Here is a 22215-nt window from a genome sequence, read left to right on the forward strand (position 1 = left end):
TAGAGCTGGATCACCATAGAAGGACTCTTTCACCATCACAATGACACTTTTTTGGGGGGGGGTAATCGGGGGGAGGCTTCCTTTTTCTCTCCTTCCTGAGTTTTTTTCTTTTTATTTCTTATTGGGTTGTTTTTTATTTTGTTTTTTACTTTGCAAGTCTTTTCATTTGAAGAACATAAGCAACTAACCAATATATTAGCATAGGCAGCAGCCATGCATGGAAAAAGATGCTCATCCCTTTCTCCATTTCACTTTTGCCTACAATTTGATGCTTCTCGTTTGATCAGAAAGAATGAATTATTCAATTATTCACAAAAATGCAGGAGTTCGCACTAATGAAGCACGATAATGGATAGCATATTTATGACAAACGTGTAATGCAAAAAATTCTGAGTGATATACAGTATGAGCAATTTAAAAAGACATCCAACAATTGCTTGAATTGAAATCTCACAATGGTTTCAGAGAGAGAGAGAAAGAGAGAGAGACAGACAGACAAACTCCAGGTGCAAATGTTTCTTACCAAGTAAGCACAGAGTGTGCATCCCATTTTTTCTGTTTTTGATAATTTTGTCAAAAAAACTCTCAGGCTTCCACCTGTCTGTCCAGAATACAATAGAAACTGTTTCTCCAAAGTTATAGAGCTGTGAAGGAGGGAGAGAGGAAAGAAAAATCTGTAATCACCATTATACTGCAAACCATAAAGTAATACAAAAACTGGTTATAAACATTCAGTGTTGTGGGACTCTTCAAACGTACGAGAATCATTGAATTATAGTTATTTTTACATGTCAAAAGACAACGAGTGGAACCAAATGAAGTACATTGGCCAGAGATGTTTTTGATAATTGCTCCTACACATGTCCTGGAAGTGCTCCAATTTCTTCTTGGCCTATTCTTTCTATTTTGAAATGGTATAACTTAATGCAAAGTAGTAGTTTGGATTAGTACCAGCAGCAGCAGCAGTAGTTTGGATTAGGACCAGAGAGAATTAGGCTCAAATCTATTCTCAGACAATCAGCCTTTGTGGATGACTTTGGGCCAGTCACTAATGTCTCAGCTCAACCAATCTCGCACGGTTTTCCTATAGAGAAAAAGAAGGAACTGCTATACTAGATGCTATTGGTTTTTAAGTCCCATCAAAAATTAGTGACTAAGTGGAACCTCCAGAGGAAATATGGCAAACAGAAGTCAGCTCTGCAAAAGCGGCATTGACGACCATGGCAAAGACCAGGCACCGGTGGGTAGATCAGTTCCTTAGATTTTCCATGGTTTTGAGCACTGGGAGATGATGGGATCCACCATTTTGCTTGCAATTACACTGGAGTCTTTTTTAAAAAAACATTTAAGTTTAAGTTTAAGTTTATTGAATTTATATACCGCCCTTTTCCCGTAGGACTCAGGGCGGTTTACAAAGCATTTAAAAACATCAATACAATACAAGAGTTAAAAACAGTTAAAATAATTAAATTTGATCCCTAAGGGGAAAAAAAAGAAAGAAAAAACCTCTCAGCCTAGGCCGGAAAGCTCAAAGAGCCAGGTCTTCAGGTCCCGGCAGAATGATCGAAGGTCGGAGGCAGTCCTAAGCTCCACGGGCAGCTGGTTCCACAGGGCAGGCGCACCCACTGAGAAGGCCCTCCCCCTGGGTGTTATCCGCCGGCAGTCTTTTACAGGCGGCACCCTGAGAAGGCCCTCCAAGTGGGAGCGCACAGGACAAAGGGAACTTGATGCCAGCAGTAGGTGTTCCCTCAAATATCCCGGACCCAAGCCATTTAGGGCTTTATAGGTCATCACCAGCACCTTGAATCTCACCCGGAGGGCAACCGGAAATTGCAAACTTCATTTTTTAATCCCTTTCAGAAAATGCCTGCTATCCATCTTAAAACTATTAAGAGACCTTCAAAAGGACAAAGTTGAAAAGTCTCCATCGGCTGAATTTATCTTCAACTCCGAAGAAAAGAAAACTTAATTACAAGTTGAAGAGTTTACAGACTTTGAAATAAACAGCAAAGAGCTAAGAAAGTTTTTGATCCAAGAATGGATCAAATGGAGTAAGTACCCAGATAAATTATAATATTGGCTTTTACTGTAAGATGCTGGAATTAAATACAAAAAATAAACAACTTCTTGTGGGAAATGGTATCTTGGTTATTGCAAGTCATAATAAAAGATAAATGATGATTTTAGAAACTGGACACTAGAGGGGACTAAAGATTTTAAGCAGAAGAAAAACAATACAAAGATGATGTCAGTTAATACTGGGACTTGCAAAATGACACTAAATGTTATCAGAAATTTTAAAGGAGATATTTGAAAAATGTAACCAAAGGTTAGTGATTACAATATCAACACTGTCAGTTCATGAAGATGCTTTTACAGATAGACTATCTATTAAAAATGTTAACAAAGGAGTGACAGATGTGGAACAAATTTTATCTGAGAAGATAAAAGTATGGAATGTGGAACTACAAATGACAATCTAAGAGAATGATTTGGAAAAGGGCACTTTGCTAGATATACAAACTTTGCTGAACTTTTAAAAATTAAACATAAATGATAAACACAGAATGACCTGGATAATGTTTTCTTGTTGGATTTACAAAAGAGGTTTCTTAAAGCCTTGGAAAATCTATGCAATGGGATAACAAAGAATTGTAAATAAATCAAATCCCATATTTGATTGAATTAAAGATTCAGACAGTGAGAAGTAAAAGGAAAAATATAAAATTGGTTTACTTGATCAAGGTTAAAATAAGAAATGGGATATGGGATGAAGAGATATCTGACTAAGGATCTGAAGCGTTATAAAGTTTGTTTATACTTGTGGTCAAGGTTGCAAATCACTTCCTTATATATTTCTTTTCTTTTTCTTTATTCTTCATTTTCTTTTTCTTCCTTCATTTGCTTTTTTCCTGCACTTTTTATTATTTCTTTCCATTATATTTTCTTTCTCTAAATTTACTCTGTGTTAGCTTTTACTATTGTAATTAGTAAAAACCAATACAAATTAACTCTTAATAATTCTTTATCCCATATTCCATTCCTTATAAAGGGATTAAAAATTAAAATTCTTAATAAAATTATATTTTAAAAAAGCAACTGAGTGAATTTTAAGATGGAATAAGTTCTAAAACAGGCACTGAGTAACTACTAACAGGCTATGCAAGTACACTGGCTTGCATCACAGGCTTTGAATTTAACATGGGGAAATCTGCCTTGTTTAAAAAGGTGGATCTGTACCACTCATTGTGCAATTCAAGTTTTAAAATACATCTAATCACTAAGCCATTATTAGGAAACAAACCTGCAATCTATACACACAGGGTTATAATACAGGATGCTTATTAGTAATATTCATTTATTTTATCTGTTTATTTAAATAATATTGGCTCCCATATCTCAGACACCTTATGAAAAGCATGATAAAATAAGAAGATATAAACTGAAATAACAATAATATAAACACTGTAGAATCTAAACATAACATAAATTTTCCAGCCATTAAAATATTAAAAGGATTAAAAGGGTGTTGGAGGGAATAGAATAGAATATCTTGACTGCCATTGTGTAACTCACAACAAAATTAAGTGCTGTCTACACACAAGTAAAAAACCACAAAGAAGAACATACATTATATTACACATCCTTCACATTCTATTCACCATTGTGCTGCTCCTAATATCGGGCTTCAATGTTGCAACTATACAGTAGCATTTAATATGGTTACAGCTCTGGGATTAAAAACTTACTTTTCAGCCTATTTATCTTTGTTTTTATTATCCTGTACCATCTGCCGGATGGCAATAATTCAAAGAAGAAGTAGAAGTGGCCATACGGATGGAAAAGCAAGGGCAAAGTCCTGCTTCTGAATTGGCATCCAAGAGACAACTCTGTCGCTATGCAAGAGGGGTATCATAATGCACGAAGGAACCCTCATTGCAATGGCCAGGAACAAGAAGATGGCGCTCAAACAGAAAAACCTACGGTATGCAAAACTCTTATGGAAGAGGCAACACTCCTTCTGTACCCAGGAGACAATACAGGCAGTCCTCAATTTACAACCATTCATTTAATGACCATCCTGATGCAGCCTCCTCAGGGCCATGTGATCAAAATTTGGGGCGTTTGGCAATCAGCATGAGTTTATGGTAGTTGCAGCATTCTGGGGGCCAGCTGATCTCTGCAATCTTCCCAGCTGGGTTCTGACAAGCAAAGTCAACGGGGGGGTGGGTGAGTCAGATTTGTTTAAGAACCGGGGTGATTCGCTTAACCACCGTGGCAAAAACGGATCATAAAAGCAGGTGTGGCTCGCTTCACATCTGCCTCAGTTAGCAATGGAGGTTTCAGCCACAACTGTGGTGATAAGTCGAAGGCTATCTGTCCTGAATTGGCCCTGTAGGAAGGTTTCACTGCCCTAATTTTATCACATTTTTACAGCTCAAATTTGCTCCATCATCCATCCTTTATGCAGCCCATCTCCTCTATAAGGGGACTCAGGGCTGCCTACGGATAAAAGACAAATAGAAAAATAATTAAAATAATTAAATTATTAAAAATAATTAGTATTATTAAGATATTGAAACATTCCTCCCTCCCTCCCTTATGCAGCCCATCTCCTCTATAAGGGTACTCCTGGCTGCCTACGGATAAAAGACAAATAGAAAAATAATTAAAATAATTATTGAAATTATTAAAAAATAATTAATATTTTTAAGATATTAAAACTATGCAAGGTAAAAATCCTTGCTTTCTGCAAGAAGACCAAGATGTGGTTACTGGACAAGCCATGCTTGAGAAGAGAACGGAAGGACACTTATTCGAAGAGCACGTTTTTGCAATGGGCCAAAGTTCTTAGGATTTGGGAAAATAATTGGGTTTAGAGCAGGGGTCTTCAAACTTAGCCCGTTTATGATTTGTGGACTTCAAGAATTCCTCAGCCAGCCTGGCTGAGGAATTCTGGGAACTGAAGTCCACAAGTCATAAAAGGGCCAAGTTTGAAGACCCCTGGTTTAGAGAGAAGGTTGTTAAGCGAATCCAGCTTCCCTCGTTAACTTTGCTGGTAAAAAGCCAGCTGGGAAGGTTGTAGATGAAGATCACAGGACCCTGGGATGCTGCAACCGTCATAAATATGTACCGGTTGCCAAGCACCCAAATTTTGATCACATAATTATGGTGATGCTGCAACGGTTGTAAACATGAAGAGCAGTCTTAATTAAGTTCCCCCCCCCCCGTGCTGCTGTAATTTCAAATGGTTTGGTAAGCGAACGGTTGTAAATTGAGGGCTTCCTGTATCCATAGATTGAAGACACGATGTTGTTCGCCATTTGTGAATAAGTTGTTTACAGACTCAAATTATGTATAGACAATTACAACAACAAAATATCATCTTATATGGAAAGCTTTACAAGCCTGGGCATGTTTGCCTAGAAAGTCTTACAATATATATTTCACACACACACACACACACACACACACACACACACACACACACACACACACAAACACCTTTTTCTTTCTGTTACTGCTTTGTTTTTTTCTCTTTGGTTTCGTTAAACAACATTTTTTAAAAACAAAAATATCGGAGAATCCTGGTTTAACTCTTGCAATCCTAAAACAGAGTTAGAAAAGGCCACACCATGTGATCTTGGATTTACAGCTATCAAGCAGTGATCTGGGAAAGCTGGTCTGCAGGCTTCCTCCAGGTGGCCCCTCCTTGAACAGTTCCAAGGAGGAACAACAAGTCTAGGAGAAAAACACCACTGAGTTGGAAGGTGTTGCTTCCTACAGAAAGCCCATGCGTGCTACTTGAAGCATTGCTGAATAACAGCTCTGCAGACTCAAGAGCGGTCCCCAGGTGTGTGGCTTCCTGCGCATTCTTGGCAACACTCTTGCTTTCCCTCCTGGCAACAGAGAATAAGGGGATTGCGTAGAGGGAGACAGGAACCGGGAGAGAGGAATTGAATGGAAGTGAGAATGGATGGATGAGCTGGGATGAAAGGAGGCGGGGCCACTTTTGCCTTCAGGCCTAACTCCTTTGTCTGAGGCCTTATCCACTGCAGCCACAATGCAGCCCAACCACTGTTGCCTGGAAGATATACAACCCGCTACCCTCAAACACTTTCACCCCCTCCTTTTGCCTTGTAATGAGCCAGTCGCCTTGAGTTTTGCACAAAATACTTTGCTTCATTCACACTGCTAGAACAGAGTGCTCCGCTGATGGTTCTTGGTATTTTAAATGCTACACTTGGGTAAGTCAAACGAGAGTGAGCAATCCAGGTTTTGCGTTTCACAACCAAAATTGCCCTGCCGGGAACTTGAGGAAAAAAAAAAACTTACTCAAGTTTTGGGGGGGGGAAGGTCAAAATGCAACTTTTAACTCTTCAATGTCTCTCAAAATACTTGGTTTTGCTTCCCCTACCCTACTGTAAGTGTAGCTAGACACCTTTTTAGAAGCCGATTTATCGTTGGGATTTATGCAACTCTTCTCTACACCTAGCTCAATTGGTAAGGAAGAAATTAGCACATTTTGAATACGTGGCCCAAATATATGGGCAGCGAATTAGAGTGGAAAGGAAAATGAAAATGAAAATAGGAGAAGTGTCCAAAGTTGATAGATGTAAGAGTTACAGTGCAATCCAGTAAAACGAATCAAAGACAATGACTGAAAAGAACTGTACATTCTTAAACAATACACTTCAGCAAGAGCTAGCTTGGTGGAGTGGTTAGGTACCAGGCTAGAAACCACAAGTTGTAAGCCTATCTTAGGCATCAAGGCAAGACAAGAAGTGACCGGTGGAATTGAAGAGAGATCCAACTTGGAACTAAGGAGAAATTTCCTGACATGGAGAGCAATTAACCAATGGAACGGCTTGAGGTCTTCAAGAAAGGATAGAAAAACTCTATAGGAGCTAGTCTGGGCAGTTGCCAGGAGATTCAAAGACACCAAAAAAACCAATCATGTGGTTAAGCAAGATCAATCATGCAAAGAATGTAGAAGAGTTATTGTTTGAGCTAGATGTTCTACTCAGGTATTCTTTCCGCCTGTAGGGACAATACCTGCAAGGTAAATTTAGGTTGTATCCCATGGCCCTACAACAGAATGGCCTGCTGGGTTTTTAATCTACCAGAGAGTAACAGGGAAGCAAACATAACCACAGTCTGGATATATTTTCAGAGAAGTCCCCTGACCTTCGCTCATTCCGCCGGGACCTGAAGACCTGGCTCTTTGAGCTCTCTGGCCTGGACTGAGAATATTAATTGGGATTTTAATTGTATTTTAACTGGGGTTTTATTTCAAGGTCAATATAATCTTTTTAATTGATTTTAAGTTTTGTAATTTGTTGTATTGTTTTTAAAAACCTTGTGAACCGCCCTGAGTACTACGGGAGAAGGGCGGTATATAAATCGAATAAATAAAAATAGAATAAAATAAATATGTTGGATTATGCTATTAATATGAATCTCTTTCTCTTTCAGTGTGCTACCTCATGTTCTTCTTCAAATCACCTATGTGAATATATAGTGACCATATGTAGAAAGACTACGACCTTGATGTAGAGAGGAATGATCTTTTTTACTAAGTTATTTAAATAAATAGTTAAATTTATATGTCATCCATTTCACTGACCTGTCAAGCAACTCTTTAACAAAGCAACAAGGAGTTAAATATAGCTTGAGTCCAAACCAATAAGAAGAAATGTGTAAACTTTTTGGATTGACCCCTCCCTGTTTGCAATTCAGAGAGTGAGTGTAAGAAAGGAGCAAGGCAAAACATAATCAGACTTGCAAAATTCTGTTACAGTGGCTCATCTTATTAAGAGTAGATTTAGGCTTTCATGGAGACTGTTCCTGGTCTGGTTTACATCATAGGGCTTACACTGTATGATACTATAATGGGAACAATTCTTCAGGGATTAAATTACTCAAGCTCTAGTCTAAGAGTCTTATAGGGAAACAACCGTATTTTATATATAGATAGGGGGTTCAAATACTGTATCAGCTATGATGATTTCTGCACAAATTTAATCCTAATGTACTTCACAGAATAGTTAAAACTCCTCACAAAACTCTTCAAATAGAACTTGACAGTGTAGAGCTTTGGAGTCAACTTTTTGATGGAAATAGATACTTCAGCACTTGAAATTCCACAGCAGAAAGGCAAAGAGGGAAAAAAATGAACTGAATGCATGGAAAATGGGGATCTCAGCTACAGTTTTGTTCCAATAAGGTCACCGATGCTACACATTCAACTGCATTCAGTTGAAGTAGCATTTTATCCAGTAAACCTGAATTGCTCCCTGATATATTGATATAATTTTGGACCTGTAAAACCAGGTAAAAGACAACAGGCAGCATTTTAGCTCTGTAGCTGTTGTCTTTGTTTAGGAGTTTCTTTTCAGTTTATCACTCCTAGGATGCAAGATCTGTCTTCTTTTGCAACCAGTCGTTTTAATTTCCAGATCAGTAGACAATTTTAAGATGTCCCTAATTTGCAGATGGTTGTCACGGAGAAAATCTGTCTACATCGTCACTAAGAGACAACAATGACTTGATAGCACATAATTACTCACATTTTCAGGTAGGATTGTAAATACTTTCGTATACAAAAAGCTGATGTCAGGAAGCTTAATTCTCAGTTATTTACTTCTGGCTTTCCACATATTCCATATATTGCAGGAAGCATTGTACAAACCTACGGCCAAGGTTGTATAACTGGCCCATTAGATTTTCTAGACATGTGCATCCAAGTGCCCTTCCCTATGTTGCATGCATTTGTTCCTAGAAACATACTGTAAAAAAACAATGTTTCCTGCAATAGCTGTAAAAACTGTCCTTCGTTACCAGCTTTTACCATGGGTGGGCACATCTAAACCACTAATTCTGCAACCAGATGAAACTAAAAGGATCCCATTTGTGTCTGTCAAAAGCTATCTAAAAAGTAAAGCCTCAATAGATGTTCTTGGTGACTGCTCATGCACAACTCCGCTGGAAGGATGCCAAACCCACAGAATAGAAACAGGGTATGAATTTTTTTGCACAGGCAGCTTTGCCGCTGGAGATTGAAGCAGTGAAAGAGTAGGTTTCAGTACAGAGTAATTATGAGATCTGAGTTGAGTTGGGCATTTAAGATGCATAAATTGCTTCTATTTTCGGAAAGGAATTCAGGTGTCACTAAATTAAGAAACATCTTGGTTTTGCTACTGCAAACTGTATGATGATCCTTCAGATAACATCTGAGGAATGATTGATGGAGAGAAGTTAGATATCATAACATAGAGAGAAGGTGGAATTCAGCCTACATTTCACCTGCTAAAGTGGGAGAGATTTAAAGCCTACGATATATCGCCTCAGACAGTGAGATGGTGGCATATAAATTTAATAAACGAATAAAGGAAGGAAGGAAAACAGATGAGGGAACGTCCTGCTTGCTCGTTGTTCACAGTTTTCTATTCAAAATAATTCTCTATTTTAATAATACCTATATTTTGGCTTCTTTTCAATTTTTAATGAAATATATTAAATAATGATTTATATATATGTGTGTGGGGGGGTATGTGTATATATGTGTACAGGCAGATGTATACTTTCTTTTGAGAGTAGGCAACAGAATTTCATTTTTAACATGTGACAGTGTGCTCACAGTAAAAAAAGACAATAAAGGCTACCTTACCTTACCTTTTCTTACCTTATCTTTTAACTTTTAGTACAGCATGTGTCTGGAAAACTGGCTAATGGCAAAATGCCCATTACTAAATTCACTTTTCTTTACAAGAATACCCTTGAATCTCACACAGAGACAGATATAGAAAATAAATACGGAAGTGGCTGAAGCAAGTATTTCACTTGAAAGTTAGCAGGTAGCCACATCGCCAGCTTTCCATCTGGTAAATGGGCTTTCTGGCACTGGCCACATCCTCATGTGACAGCTCATTTGTGACAGCGTCCTCAAGTGTCCCCTTGCAATTTAAGTGCATTTACCAGCTGGAAAAATTGCCTCATCCTGACTGAAATGTAGAATAGGATACATGTGGAATAAAAGATGCATTTACTATGATGAAACAATCCTCATATGCTATCCATACGGTTATACATTCCTGCATCTTTGCAAGCAATTTTGATTTCTTCAAGCTGGCAAGTGGAGCAAGGAAAAAAAGGGAGAGATAAAATGTTGGAAGATAAAAGAGGACACAGGGCCAGGATAGGGGAAGGAGCAGTGGTGGGATTCAGCCGGTTCGCACCACTTCGGCAGAAACGGTAGCTACTTTTTTGTTGCTCAGGCCCAGAATGGACGTCCGGAAGCAGCATCCACACAGAGAACCGACTGTTCACATATTTGAATCCCACCACTGGGAAGGAGGTGTCATGCCTGCTACTATGTCATATGAATCAACATCACAACCCATTTGTGAGGATACAGAAACGGGCATTCAAAACAACTGAGACAGCCCTGAACCCTAGATCAATGTTTTTCAAACTTGGCAGTTTTTAAGATGCGTAATTCTGGGAATTAAGTCCCACTTATCTTAAAGTTGTCAAGCTTGAATGACACTGATACGTACTCTACACCTTTGCAACCAGATAAATGTTTTGTAGAGGAATAAAAAAACAACACATATAGGGCTGCCAATGCTAGGATCAGCCACAGGTTTATGTAACATCTGTTCTCATAGCAAATGTAGAAATTAAACTGTGTTGTGGTCTCCTAACCATGATTGCTTAAGCCCAAATATCACTCCAAAACAGCCATTAAAAAAAGTTTTCAGAAATAACTATGCCCTTCTCAACTCTGCTCTGACATTTTAAAACCAGAAATTGGGGGGGGGGGAAGGAAAGGATGTATATTCACATGCCATAATGCAATAGCTTGACAGAAATCATGAAGTAACCTTTCAAAAGCAAGTATTTTTGCAGCATCCTTTCCCAGCATGGTTGCTGCATTAAGCTGTAAGAATGGTCAGTGCATTTTTCCAGGTCATCTTAAGCATTCATGGTTCCCATTTTCAGTGAGGGTCAAAAACAGTGTTTGTCAACCTTGCCAGCTCTGGATTCAATTCCCAGAACTCCCATGCTGGGGAACAACAACCATCTAGATAATTTAGTTTTTAATTATCTAGATTGTTGTTTCCCAGCATGAGAATTCTGGGAATTAATCTAAATTAATCAAACTCCTGATTAGAGGTCAAGAAAACAAGATATTTATGTCATTCCATAAATAAACAGAGGTTTACAGCAATCTGTAAGTACTTAGGGACAAACAGAGAAATGATTGTCAGTCTGTTGCAAAGAAAGAGATAAAAGCAGATACTGGTATCTGCTCTCCAAAGAGATCAGATGCTTCCAATTGTGCCTGGCACTAAAACATTCCCACCCACTGGATTATTGTAAAATACTGTCAACTGACATAGGCACAAGAATTTGGAGAAGAAACCTCATCACGCTCCACCTAATCAGATCACAATACCTAAATCAAATAGGTGAATGATTATGTGAAAATGTTAATGGGACCTTCATTATATCCAAAGGGGAGAGTTGAAATTTTTAATGAGATCTCCTATAAAAATAAACAAATGTGAACTCACAGAGAAAGAACTATCCTAAACTTTTCTTGATACCTTTAAGTGAATAAATAGTCATCAGATGAGAATTACCAGCAAGGTTCAACTGTGTATAACATACATAATGTTAACTTGGTCTTTTAATCCAGGGCTTTTCAACCTTTTCACCCATTGTACCACTTTTAGGATATGGCAACATCCGAGTACTACCAGTCGCTTAGCAAGGTGTCAAAAACTTGATGACCAAAAAAAAAAAAAAAAAAGAAAAGAAAAAAAGTGATGAAGTACAGGTAGTCCTCAACTTACAACAGTTCACTTAGTGACTGTTCGAAGTTACAATGGCACTGAAAAAAGTGCTCCACAAGCCACAGCCGAGCAAGACACCTGCCTGCCTGCTTGGTGGCACTCTTCCTCCTGTCCGAGGTTTTCATTGTTGTGAGCATTTCTGGTGAGGATTGGCAGCGGGGTTGGGGTTGGGATGTTTGGTTTTTATTCCCCCCTTCTGCTGGGTGGTTGCAGCAGGTTTTGGTCACTTAAACATGACCCTGGGACACTATGACCATCATAAATATAAATCAGTTGCAAAGCATCTGAATGTAAATCACAGGACCCTGGAGATGCTGCAACATTCCAGCTGATCAGTGCTTCTTCTGGGCTCAGAAGCGCCAGGATCAGCACCGAGCTCCAGCTGGAGCCTGGCGCTGATCCTGGCGCTTCCACTGAGCCCTGACAGCCCTGCAGCTCCAGCCGTCTCTCGCTCAGGCTTGTGCGGTGCTGCCAGTGGTTCAGCTCATTTACCCTCACCCTCCCGCTACCACTTTTCTAGGATGGTCGTGTACCACCTGCCAGGTGCCAATGTACCACAGGTGGTACCCGTACCACTGGTTGAAAAGCCCTGTTTTAATCAACAAGTGGAACATGTATGAAGGAATTAACATGTGGTTTTCTTTTGCTAAGTTCAAAGCTAAACTCCTTGACCTTGACTCTACAATACCAAAAGCTTTTTTTATGTTATTTGCACAGATAATGACAGAAAGTCATGAGATTAAAATGTGTTCATCCCATCTCATTTGAAAATCCTGTATTGTCAACCATAAAGATATATACTGCAGCATGTTTTTCGGTATATAAGACACTTTTTTGTCTCTGTATACAAGTTACAACTGTATCTGAGCCCAGAATCATGCTTGTATATCAAGACAGTCATTGAATGGGTCACCGTATCACCACCCCTTGATTTTTACCACCATTTTTGCAGCAATTGTTAAACAAATTCATTTTACCCAATGGGCACTTTTTTTGCTGGAAACAAGTGCCGAAAAGCAGCAGAAAATGCCAAGCAGGGTGTCTGAGGCTGTCGGAACTTTGGAACTAGGTCATAAATACATTTTGAGGGGTCCATCACAACTTCAAATGGTTGCTAAATGACCTGTCATCAAGTGAGGACTAGCTGTAATAGCTGCCACTCTCAAGTACTCATGATGCACAAGGTATTCCCCCCCCCCGCTTTATGGCTCCTGTGCAACTGGCTTCAAACTGGCTTCCCCCAACGCTAGTCATGCTGGCAAAACTGTTAAAACTGGAACTCAGAATGTCATTTGCTTAGACATCTGCTGCTCTCCGACAAGGCAGAATTACATCATAGGCTTCAGTGCACCCTCTGTAAGCTTTTTATTTTTTTAAGGTAAAGGTGTTTCCTGTTTTTCATTACTGAAGTATGAGCCTCTGCATCAAGACCAGTCTTCAATACAAGCACATACAGTCACAAGCTCTTATTCTGGGAAGTGCAAAAAAGATGGAGTGAGGAACACATGGCTCTCCAAGTTTTGTTGGACTCCCACTCTCTTAATCCCCAGCCAAAATGGTCAAAGGTCTGAAATGATCGGAGTTCTTTTGATGTTTCTTTTTTATTTAAACTTACATGTTGCCAACTACGATTAAGGACAGCCAGTTTGGTCTAGTAATTAAGGCATCAGGCTAGAAAGCAGGAGACCATGAGTTTAAGTCCCCCCCTTACCATGTAAACCCAATTGGGTGATGTTGGGCTGAGAGAGTGTCTTGCCACCTAACAGGGTTGTTATTGCGAAAATAGGAGGAGGAAGGTGTATTGGATATATTTATCACCTTGAGTTATTTGTAAAATTAATGAAGGCAGGAGAATAGAATAGAATAGAATAGAATAGAATAGAATAGAATAGAATAGAATAGAATAGAATAGAATAGAATAGAATAGAATAGAATAGAATAGAATAGAATAGAATATTCTTTATTGGCCATGTGTGATTCAAAAAGGGAGACTTCTAGAAACAATCGGCATCTTGAGTTTGCCATTATAACTAAGATCTTTCTGACTAGTTTCTTTTAATCCATTTTAAAAGCTGTTTTAATTACAAACCTTTGCTAGTTTCTGACAATTCCATCAATAAATTAAGCATTAATAAATTAGGCACAGATCAAAGAGGTTTCCCCCCCTTCTTTATCTTGAACCGCTGGCCAAGTAAATGAGAAATTTATTTATAAAATTGTAAACTACATTGCAATATATATTGATCTTATAAGATCATGGTAAAATACATGACAGCGGAATTAGTAATTTCAATGAAAAAAGAAAGAGTTTGGAAAATGCTGATCTAATTTTGCATCTATACTTGCAAAGTACATATGCATTGGTAAATTATAACAAGAATTTATTATATTTTAATCTTGCAAAGACTGACAGAACTTGTCTGAAATTTTGATTTAACACAGCCATCTGGGGGGAAACTGCCAAAATCTTGGGATATTTTTCAATCTCCTAAAATGTGGGCCCTTATTTCTATCCTGCTTTTGTTATTATTCTTACAAATAACAAAAGGCGGAGAATATATCCAACACAACTTCCTCCTCCTATTTCCCCCCACAACAACAATTCTGTAAGGTGAGTTGGGCTGAGAGAAAGCGACTGGCTCGAAGTCACCCAACTGGCTTTCATACCTAGGTCAGGTCTTCAATTCCCTCCCTGTTTTGCAGCTACATATTGGAACACCTGGATTTCCCTTTTATATCACTAGGAAAGCAGGTGCCACGCTGGATGCCATTGTTCTAGATATCCTATTTTACGGAAAGCCATAAGAGGGTTACACCAGAATAGGTCAAATAATTATTTCCAGCACTAAAGCAGTGCAACTATTTCACTTAGCAAAGTTATTTTCTTTAGGGCTCTGTTTTCCCCCATCATTATCTAGATTCTAATAGCTGCATCAGCTTTTGCCAACTTAACCGTATTTACTATATGATTACTGATAGTCCTTTACTTATGACCATAACAGAGCCTGCCCATTATGGCTGCAAGTCATGATGGTCGTAAAGCAGGTGATTATGTGACCTGATTTTACGAACTTTTTTGCAAGTTAATCACCATGATCGTTAAGTGAATGCAGTCATTAAGTGAACACATTGTCACTTTAGGGCATTTTTGCCCCAAACTGGAAATTACCGCCACTTTTCAAAGAAAAAAACCACTGTAAATTTTGGTCATATGACAGTGGGATGCTGAGAACAACATAAATATGGGCTGGTTGTCCAGCATCCAAAATGTGGGAAGTGGCCTGCAGATTAGATCTTCGTAATTGGATTGTAAGTATCTTTTTTGTGTGTGTGGGGGGGGTGTTCCGTTGTAACTTTGAACAGTTGCTAAGCAATGTATTGTAAGTTAAGGACTATCTGTATGGGAAAACACCCCAAAGGCATCAGATTGGGGTACTTCCCATCAAATCTGGGGTGATGAGCATAAACCGACTACCGACTACCCTTGACAAAGGCATATCAAGATGCCTCAGAAAGAGAGTGGGTGCTCTATCGGCAAGCCCTTAATATAATGAGATGACATTTCTTTAAAAAGTCGCTAAGGATAGCAGTATGTACATTCATGTCCCCCTCAAGCATCATTTCAGTTTTGGATCTGAAGCACAGGTAGTCCTCGACACACAATCATTCACTTAGTAACCATTCAAATGTACAACAACACTGAAAAACTGACTATGACTGGTCCTCACACTTACAACCGTAGCAGCATCCCTGTGATCGCATGATCAAAATTGGCAATTGGCATATTGATTGCTGTGTTCCAGAGTTGTGTGATGGCTATTTGTGACTTTTCCAGCTGACTTCTGACTAAGTCATCGGGTGGAGCTAGATTCATGCTGTGTTGTACACTTAACAGCAATGATTAGCTTAGTAACTGTGGCAAAAAGATCATAAAATCAGGCACAAGTCACTTAACAACCGCCTTGCTTAGCAACGTAAATTCTGATCTCATTTGTGATCATAACACAAGGAATACCTTATACCAGGGGTAGGCAAACTTGGCTCTTTTATGACTTGTGGACTTCAACTCCCAGAATTCCTGAGCCAGCATGGCTCAACTTGGAAACCTCTCTCTTTCCGCTCAACATGGCTGACTCAGGAATTCTGGGAGTTGAAGTCCACGAGTCATAAAAGAGCCAAGGTTGCCTACCCCTGCCTTATACCATCCCGTTATTAGAGATATACATTCATAGTTCTGATAATGAGTCTGTTTAGTGCAGTGAAAAAGAAAGTGTTAGTAGCAACATATATCACAGAAAAGAGGTATATAAAATAGAAATAAAACAAAAGGAAAAATACACTGATCCAATATTAGGGTTATATGTTTTAGATTATGTGATCTTTAGATTATGAGTTTTCCCAAGGTCTATGGGAAAAAGCACCACCCGTTCTTATTTTATCCATTAGGGGTGAAAAAAAGGAAGACTTTACTGTTTAGAAATTCAGTTATACAGATAGTCCTCAACTTACGACTGTAACGGAGCCTCAAATTTCTATCATAAATCATGACGATTGTAAGTCAAAGAACACCAGATCTGGTGTTATAACTTTTTTGTAGTGGTTGTTAAATGAATGCTGTAGTTAGGAAATGAATGCCACAGTTGTTAAGCAAATAATGGATTTATTTCCATGGGGTATTTTTGTCAGAAACCAGCTGAAAAAGCCAGAAACTGGAAAAAATATTGAAAACTATGGTCATGTGACCTTGGAACACTCAACCAGCTGTAAAGCTGAGCAGTTGCCATGTTCCCAAAATGTGGTCATGTCATCCTGTGTGTGTGTGTGTGTGTGTGTGTGTGTGTGTGTGTGTGTGTGTGTGAGTGTGATTGAGCAGCCTCAGAAATCCAGAACCAGGTCTTAAGTAGCTACTGGGAGATCCATCCATCATCATTTGAACAGTCACTGAGTTACCAGTTATAAGTTGAGGACTACCTGGAATACATTAATTTACAGTATATGAGAAAAAGGGAGAAAAAGAAAAGAAAGGAAAAAAGAGGAAGGATCACAACCGATTCTGAAACACAAGACCAGAAAGTGCACAACTGTCTGCTATTTCTCACAGGTTAATGGCCTGTTAACACCTGCTTTCTGCAACCTCCCTTATAAAGGAAGGATAAAGCTGTGGTTTTCTTTCAGAACAGAATGCACGCACTCAAGATATATACCTGTAGACCACAGCAGCCAACGGCATTCAATATGGAAGCATTGTGGACCACTCTGTAAGGAATTCCCTGCTTCACAGCTCGGAGAATGAGGTCACTATGTGTAGTTGCCCTGCAGTAAAAAAAAAAAAAGCAAGTTATAAAACATGGTAGCCTACTGGATAATTTTCTGTAGCACTGCAATTATGTAATAATAGGTAAAAGGTAAAGGTTTCCCTGCACATGCGTGCTAGTCATTTCCGACTCTAGGGGCCAGTGCTCATCTCCGTTTCAAAGCTGAAGAGCCAGCGCTTGTCCGAGGACATCTCCATGGTCATGTGGCCGGCATGACTAGACGCCAAAGGCGCACGGAACGCTGTTACCTTCCCACCGTAGTGGTCCCTATTTTTCTACTTGCATTTTTTTTACGTGCTTTTGAACTGCTAGGTTGGCAGAAGCTGGGATGAGTAACAGGCGCTCACTCTGTTATGCGGCACTCAGGATTCGACCCGCCAAACTGCTGACCTTCTGATCGACAAGCTCAGCATCCTAACCCACTGAGCCACCGCGTCCCTTTACCTTTATGTAATAATAGCAATAACCAAATGCTGTCTTCCCTAATAACCCTTTTCCAAAACATGAAGCTATCCAAATTCTTGTTTTCCAATTCAAATGCAGAATTTTATGTATCTGTCGCTTACACCCATTTCCAAACTAGTTCCGTTCCTCAAGCACCATTGTGTGTTTGATTGCAATCCATGGCCTGTTGCAAATCTACACACCTTAAGACCTCATGGCATCTTGTTGATGGGATGATAATTATCTCAAAATGAAGGTTAACATGGGAATCAGTAAGTCCAAGAAATAAATGTTCCTCTGAACTGTTATCATTCAGGGAATTCATTCAAATCTATCTATGTAATGTACTGCTGTGGAAACAGAAACAAAATCAAATCAAGATGTGTGTTTTTTCTGCCACATTTTCACTCCCCCCCTCCCCCCCTAGGTTCACATTGCCTCTGGTGTGTCAGTCAGAGCCTAAGAAAGTTGCAAAACCTTATCGTAAATTTGTATTACACATATGGACACTTGAGAAGTATATGCTTTCAGATGGTCCTTAGTGAAACAGCAAGAGGGATGAAAATCCACACTGAACTCAACCAACTAAATCTGGGGGGAAAAAGAAAATCCACGCGACCCTATACCAAAGCTAGTTCAAACACTAGAAAGCTAAAAATTACAGTCATTTGCATTTTTAACTTTAATAAACGATTGCATCTGAAAACTAGGTGCTCCATTTCTTTGTCCCTTTCTGAAAACTGCAAGACATCTGTTAGCTGGCAAACAGCAACTTGGCACAAAGAGCAACTCTGGCGTAACTCCAATGCTCTCTTTTAATTACTGGGCAAACGGAGTTTCATTTAATTGCAGATGAGAAACTTGGTATGCATGCTCTGTGCTTGCAATAGTATGCAAAATGCTTGTTTTCTGATACATTCACATTTGTTATTCAAGAAGACTTCAGGGGGAAAGTGAATGGTAGCCCCTCATAAGTGCTGGATTTCCACTGCATGTGCCAGGCAAACATCTAGCTTAAAGAAAGATCTCTTCTGAGGGATTTAGAAAACAAAAGATCGCAAGAAATCAAGAGAAGTGCAGTAAGGCGTACAGAAAACATGCAAATCAAGGCTGTCAGAGGCTTTAGTTAAAAGAGCAGCAGCTCCCTATAAGCACTGATAAATGTACCGCTGGAAAGAATTAATATGGCCTACCATTCAGATACTAAGATGAGTAGGCTAGAAGTACTTGGCCAACAAGAATTAAGGTGCTTGAATGCAAAACCGGACATTGATGAAGAGATGTTCCTGGAGCAACTCACCGCTCAAAGCTCTAAGAAGCTCCTAATCAAACATGCATCAATCACATTTACTGTACTATCCACCCAAATGTAGAAATTAATTTAATAAGACGGCCAAACTTCAGCAATGGCTTCAGCTGCTCCCATTTCCCCAAGGAATCTTAGTTTAATGCTGCTTATTGGATGGAAGAGAAAGAGGGAAAAGAAAGAGCATCTGGCTGAACAGAGTGATTAAGCAATCCACTTTCTGGCATTGATGTTTAATTCCCATTGAGGTACATCCAAGATTCGCTGAGACTAACCCTTCTATTATTTTTTTTTTGGAGGTTCTGTTTGATTGTTCCAACCACACATTGCATAATATAGCAACATTTGCACTCAGAATAATATAAGTTACCCAGTTGTTTAGATTTTGTGTTGGTGTACATATTCTCATCTTTCTATGTAAAAATTAATCATTTTTTGTAACTACCTTTTAAAAAGTGATAGGAATAATATGACAACTGCAATAGTTAGGGAATAGCAAAGGATAATTTTAATTATAAAATTAACTAGTCACCTGAAACCAGGCAGACTCTAAGCAGCTTATAGAAATAGAATTTTCCCCTTAGAACTCATTATAAAGAATCAAAAAGTTTTCACAATAGGAAAACCAAGTAGGCAATTGACTGGGAACTAGGGCACATAGTAACCACAATAGTAACCACAATAGTAACCACAATAGAGCACGGCTAAAGCTTGTGTACTCTAGTCTACTCAACTTCATTCCAAAATGAATAAAATTTAAAACAAAATATTTTAATGTCAAAAATGCAACTGTTAGCCAATGCAATTGTAACAAAACTGCCAGTTGCATTTTTTAGACGTTTGGATCTCCATTAGAATCTAAATATTAAGCTTGTTTGTTTCCTTATATAATATTCAGAGGCAGCTTTAAGTAAAGGCAATTGCAGCACTCTAGTATGGAGATAACTAACATATGATTAACAGAAGCTAGAAAATCCATAACTGATAGATAAGATTAACCCAGACTGCATTGCCGCTACCTGCTTTGTTGGCCCGCAAGTCCAAGAATATCTTAGGATTCACAATGAATATTTTGCAGCACAGCAGCCTCTTTCAGGACTAAATTAACATTTGTGTGCAGATAGGAAGATACCCAAATCTTCAAAACCTATACGGATTGTTTTTATTGGATTAATACATTTTATCTGGATTAATCTTAATTGTCAGAATGCCAGACCACCAAAGGCTTATACACATTTAAAAATCTGAGGTTGGCCCCCAGCAAAGTTTGGAAATAATCTTGGAGTGAAGTTTGTGTTCAAATGATTTATATGGAAACATTTGGCTATATCAAACAGGGTTCTTTTCATTGTGTTTCAGCACAAAGATTCAGTAAGACGCATTTAATAATGTCACTGCGTTGAGTGTAGTAATTATATTAATTCACCATGGTTGGTATCATCTGTAAGTGCCATTTGTTTAAAAAGGCAGGAAGAAAGCAAGAAAATATCCTTTTCATGTTGCTAAAGATGTAGATCAGTCCCCATTTATGTATATGCATACATTTCTTTCACAGCAGGAATCTCTCAGATGATGCCCATGGCAATTACATTTTCTCAATACTCTCATCAGAAGGGCAATATTAATTTTAAAGCCCCAGCTGGAAACAAAAGCTTCTTTCCTTTTTACATTGTAGATTGATGATGCTCAACTGGCTAAGGCAGAAGGAAGTGTTCTGGGGAAAGAAAGGGGTGCAAATATAAATGGGAAACCTAATAGGTCAAACTCATTTGTAATGACCCAGATGTCTGAGGTGGCTCAGTGGGTTAGGACGCTGAGCTTGTCCATCAGAAGGTCAGCAGTTTGGCGGGTCGAATCCCGAGTGCCGTGTAACAGAGTGAGCGCCTGTTACTCGTCCCAGCTTCTGCCAACCTAGCAGTTCGAAAGCACGTAAAAATGCAAGTAGAAAAATAGGGACCACTACTGTGGGAAGGTAACAGCGTTCCGTGCGCCTTTGGTGTCTAGTCATGCCGGCCACATGACCACGGAGACGTCCTCGGACAAGCGCTGGCTCTTCGGCTTTGAAACAGAGATGAGCACCGGCCCCTAGAGTTGGAAACGACTAGCACACATGTGCGGGGGAACCTTTACCTTTACCTTAGATGTCTACAGTATGGATAGACTGTGCAACTTGTACTGCAGCATTACATGGGTTGTAGATGCAACATGAAAATTGACAAAACAGTCTGGACAAGCCTTCCTGAATCTCTTGTGAAACCAATAAGGAATAGCCTGTATGAAAAATATCTTTTTTTTTAGAAGGCAGTCAAGACATCAACAATCAATTTACTTCATTACTGATGAGCAAGGTATTATAATACATCATGCAAATTAGTGTGTATTTCCTTTTAAAAGGTGCAACACAGGTGATCATCTTGGCAGGTCTGACTGCATCAGGGCTAAGAAATGGGGAGCATGCTTCTCCTATAATTTCTCTTCACTTCTTCATGAACTGCCTTCCTTCCCAGGAATCTGGTACTGATTATTAACAAGATTTCCACACAAGTCATTATGATCACTCACTGTACCCATCATATGGTAAATAAATAAAATTATTGTAAATAAATAAGGTGAGTCTCCAAATCCATTTTAGAGCCTATTTTTAAATTCTGATGTTAGCTTCCACCAATGTACAATTAAAGTGTTAATCAGGAAAGTTATGAAAGTTAGGCAGAAGAGATTCTGAAGCAAACATTACAGTTGGAAAGTTACTTTTTCAGTGTAATCACACTAGAGATATGTTTAAAACCATAGCTTGTGGGATTTTATTTGGCGTTTTCTCTTCTTACCCAAAAGGATCACCAACTACGAGAAAAGCCACATCAGTTTGATGTGCATCTTTCAGGATACTATCAGCATCTTGCTCTACAATTTCTCTGTCAGCAAGGATCAGCTCTTTACCATAGAAATCTTCCTACAAAAAGAAAAAGGTTATATCTGTCTCTTATATGTTGTAAAGGAAAGTAAGGTGACATGCAAAAAGATATGGCACTATGATACCATTATAGCTATCCTGCAAAGCAGTTTAGAATGAAATAGAGAAGATGCTTAAGAAACTGAACCAAGGATCAGGGTAGACAATTTTGGGGTGGTTGAACTTGGGAGGATGGGCACACGTTCTTTTTAATATTTTCAACCAATAAGGATAGCAAATGGGCTAGACCTTTTCATGTCTTTCTGGACTGAGGGCAGCATGTTTACTTTTCAAATTACTTTCACAGTTTAAATGACACTAAATCCACTTGAAAGA

General features: G+C 38.9%; 1 protein-coding gene across 4 annotated transcripts in view; it reads right to left on the reverse strand.

Moving 5' to 3' along the window:
* The window catches only part of DPH5 (diphthamide biosynthesis 5), a 38122-nt gene that overhangs the window by 10673 nt on the left and 5234 nt on the right, over positions 1-22215 (reverse strand). For all 4 annotated transcript variants that reach the window (XM_083358497.1, XM_083358496.1, XM_083358498.1 and 1 more), the window contains exons 3-5: positions 21755-21879; positions 17066-17174; positions 524-644 (exon numbers count right to left, since the gene is read on the reverse strand). In XM_083358497.1, the coding sequence (XP_083214623.1) occupies positions 524-644; positions 17066-17174; positions 21755-21879 (355 nt within the window). The remainder of the gene's footprint in view (positions 1-523; positions 645-17065; positions 17175-21754; positions 21880-22215) is intronic.

This window comes from Vipera ursinii (genome assembly GCF_947247035.1).
Source record: "Vipera ursinii genome assembly, chromosome: 3".
NCBI lineage: Eukaryota > Metazoa > Chordata > Lepidosauria > Squamata > Viperidae > Vipera > Vipera ursinii.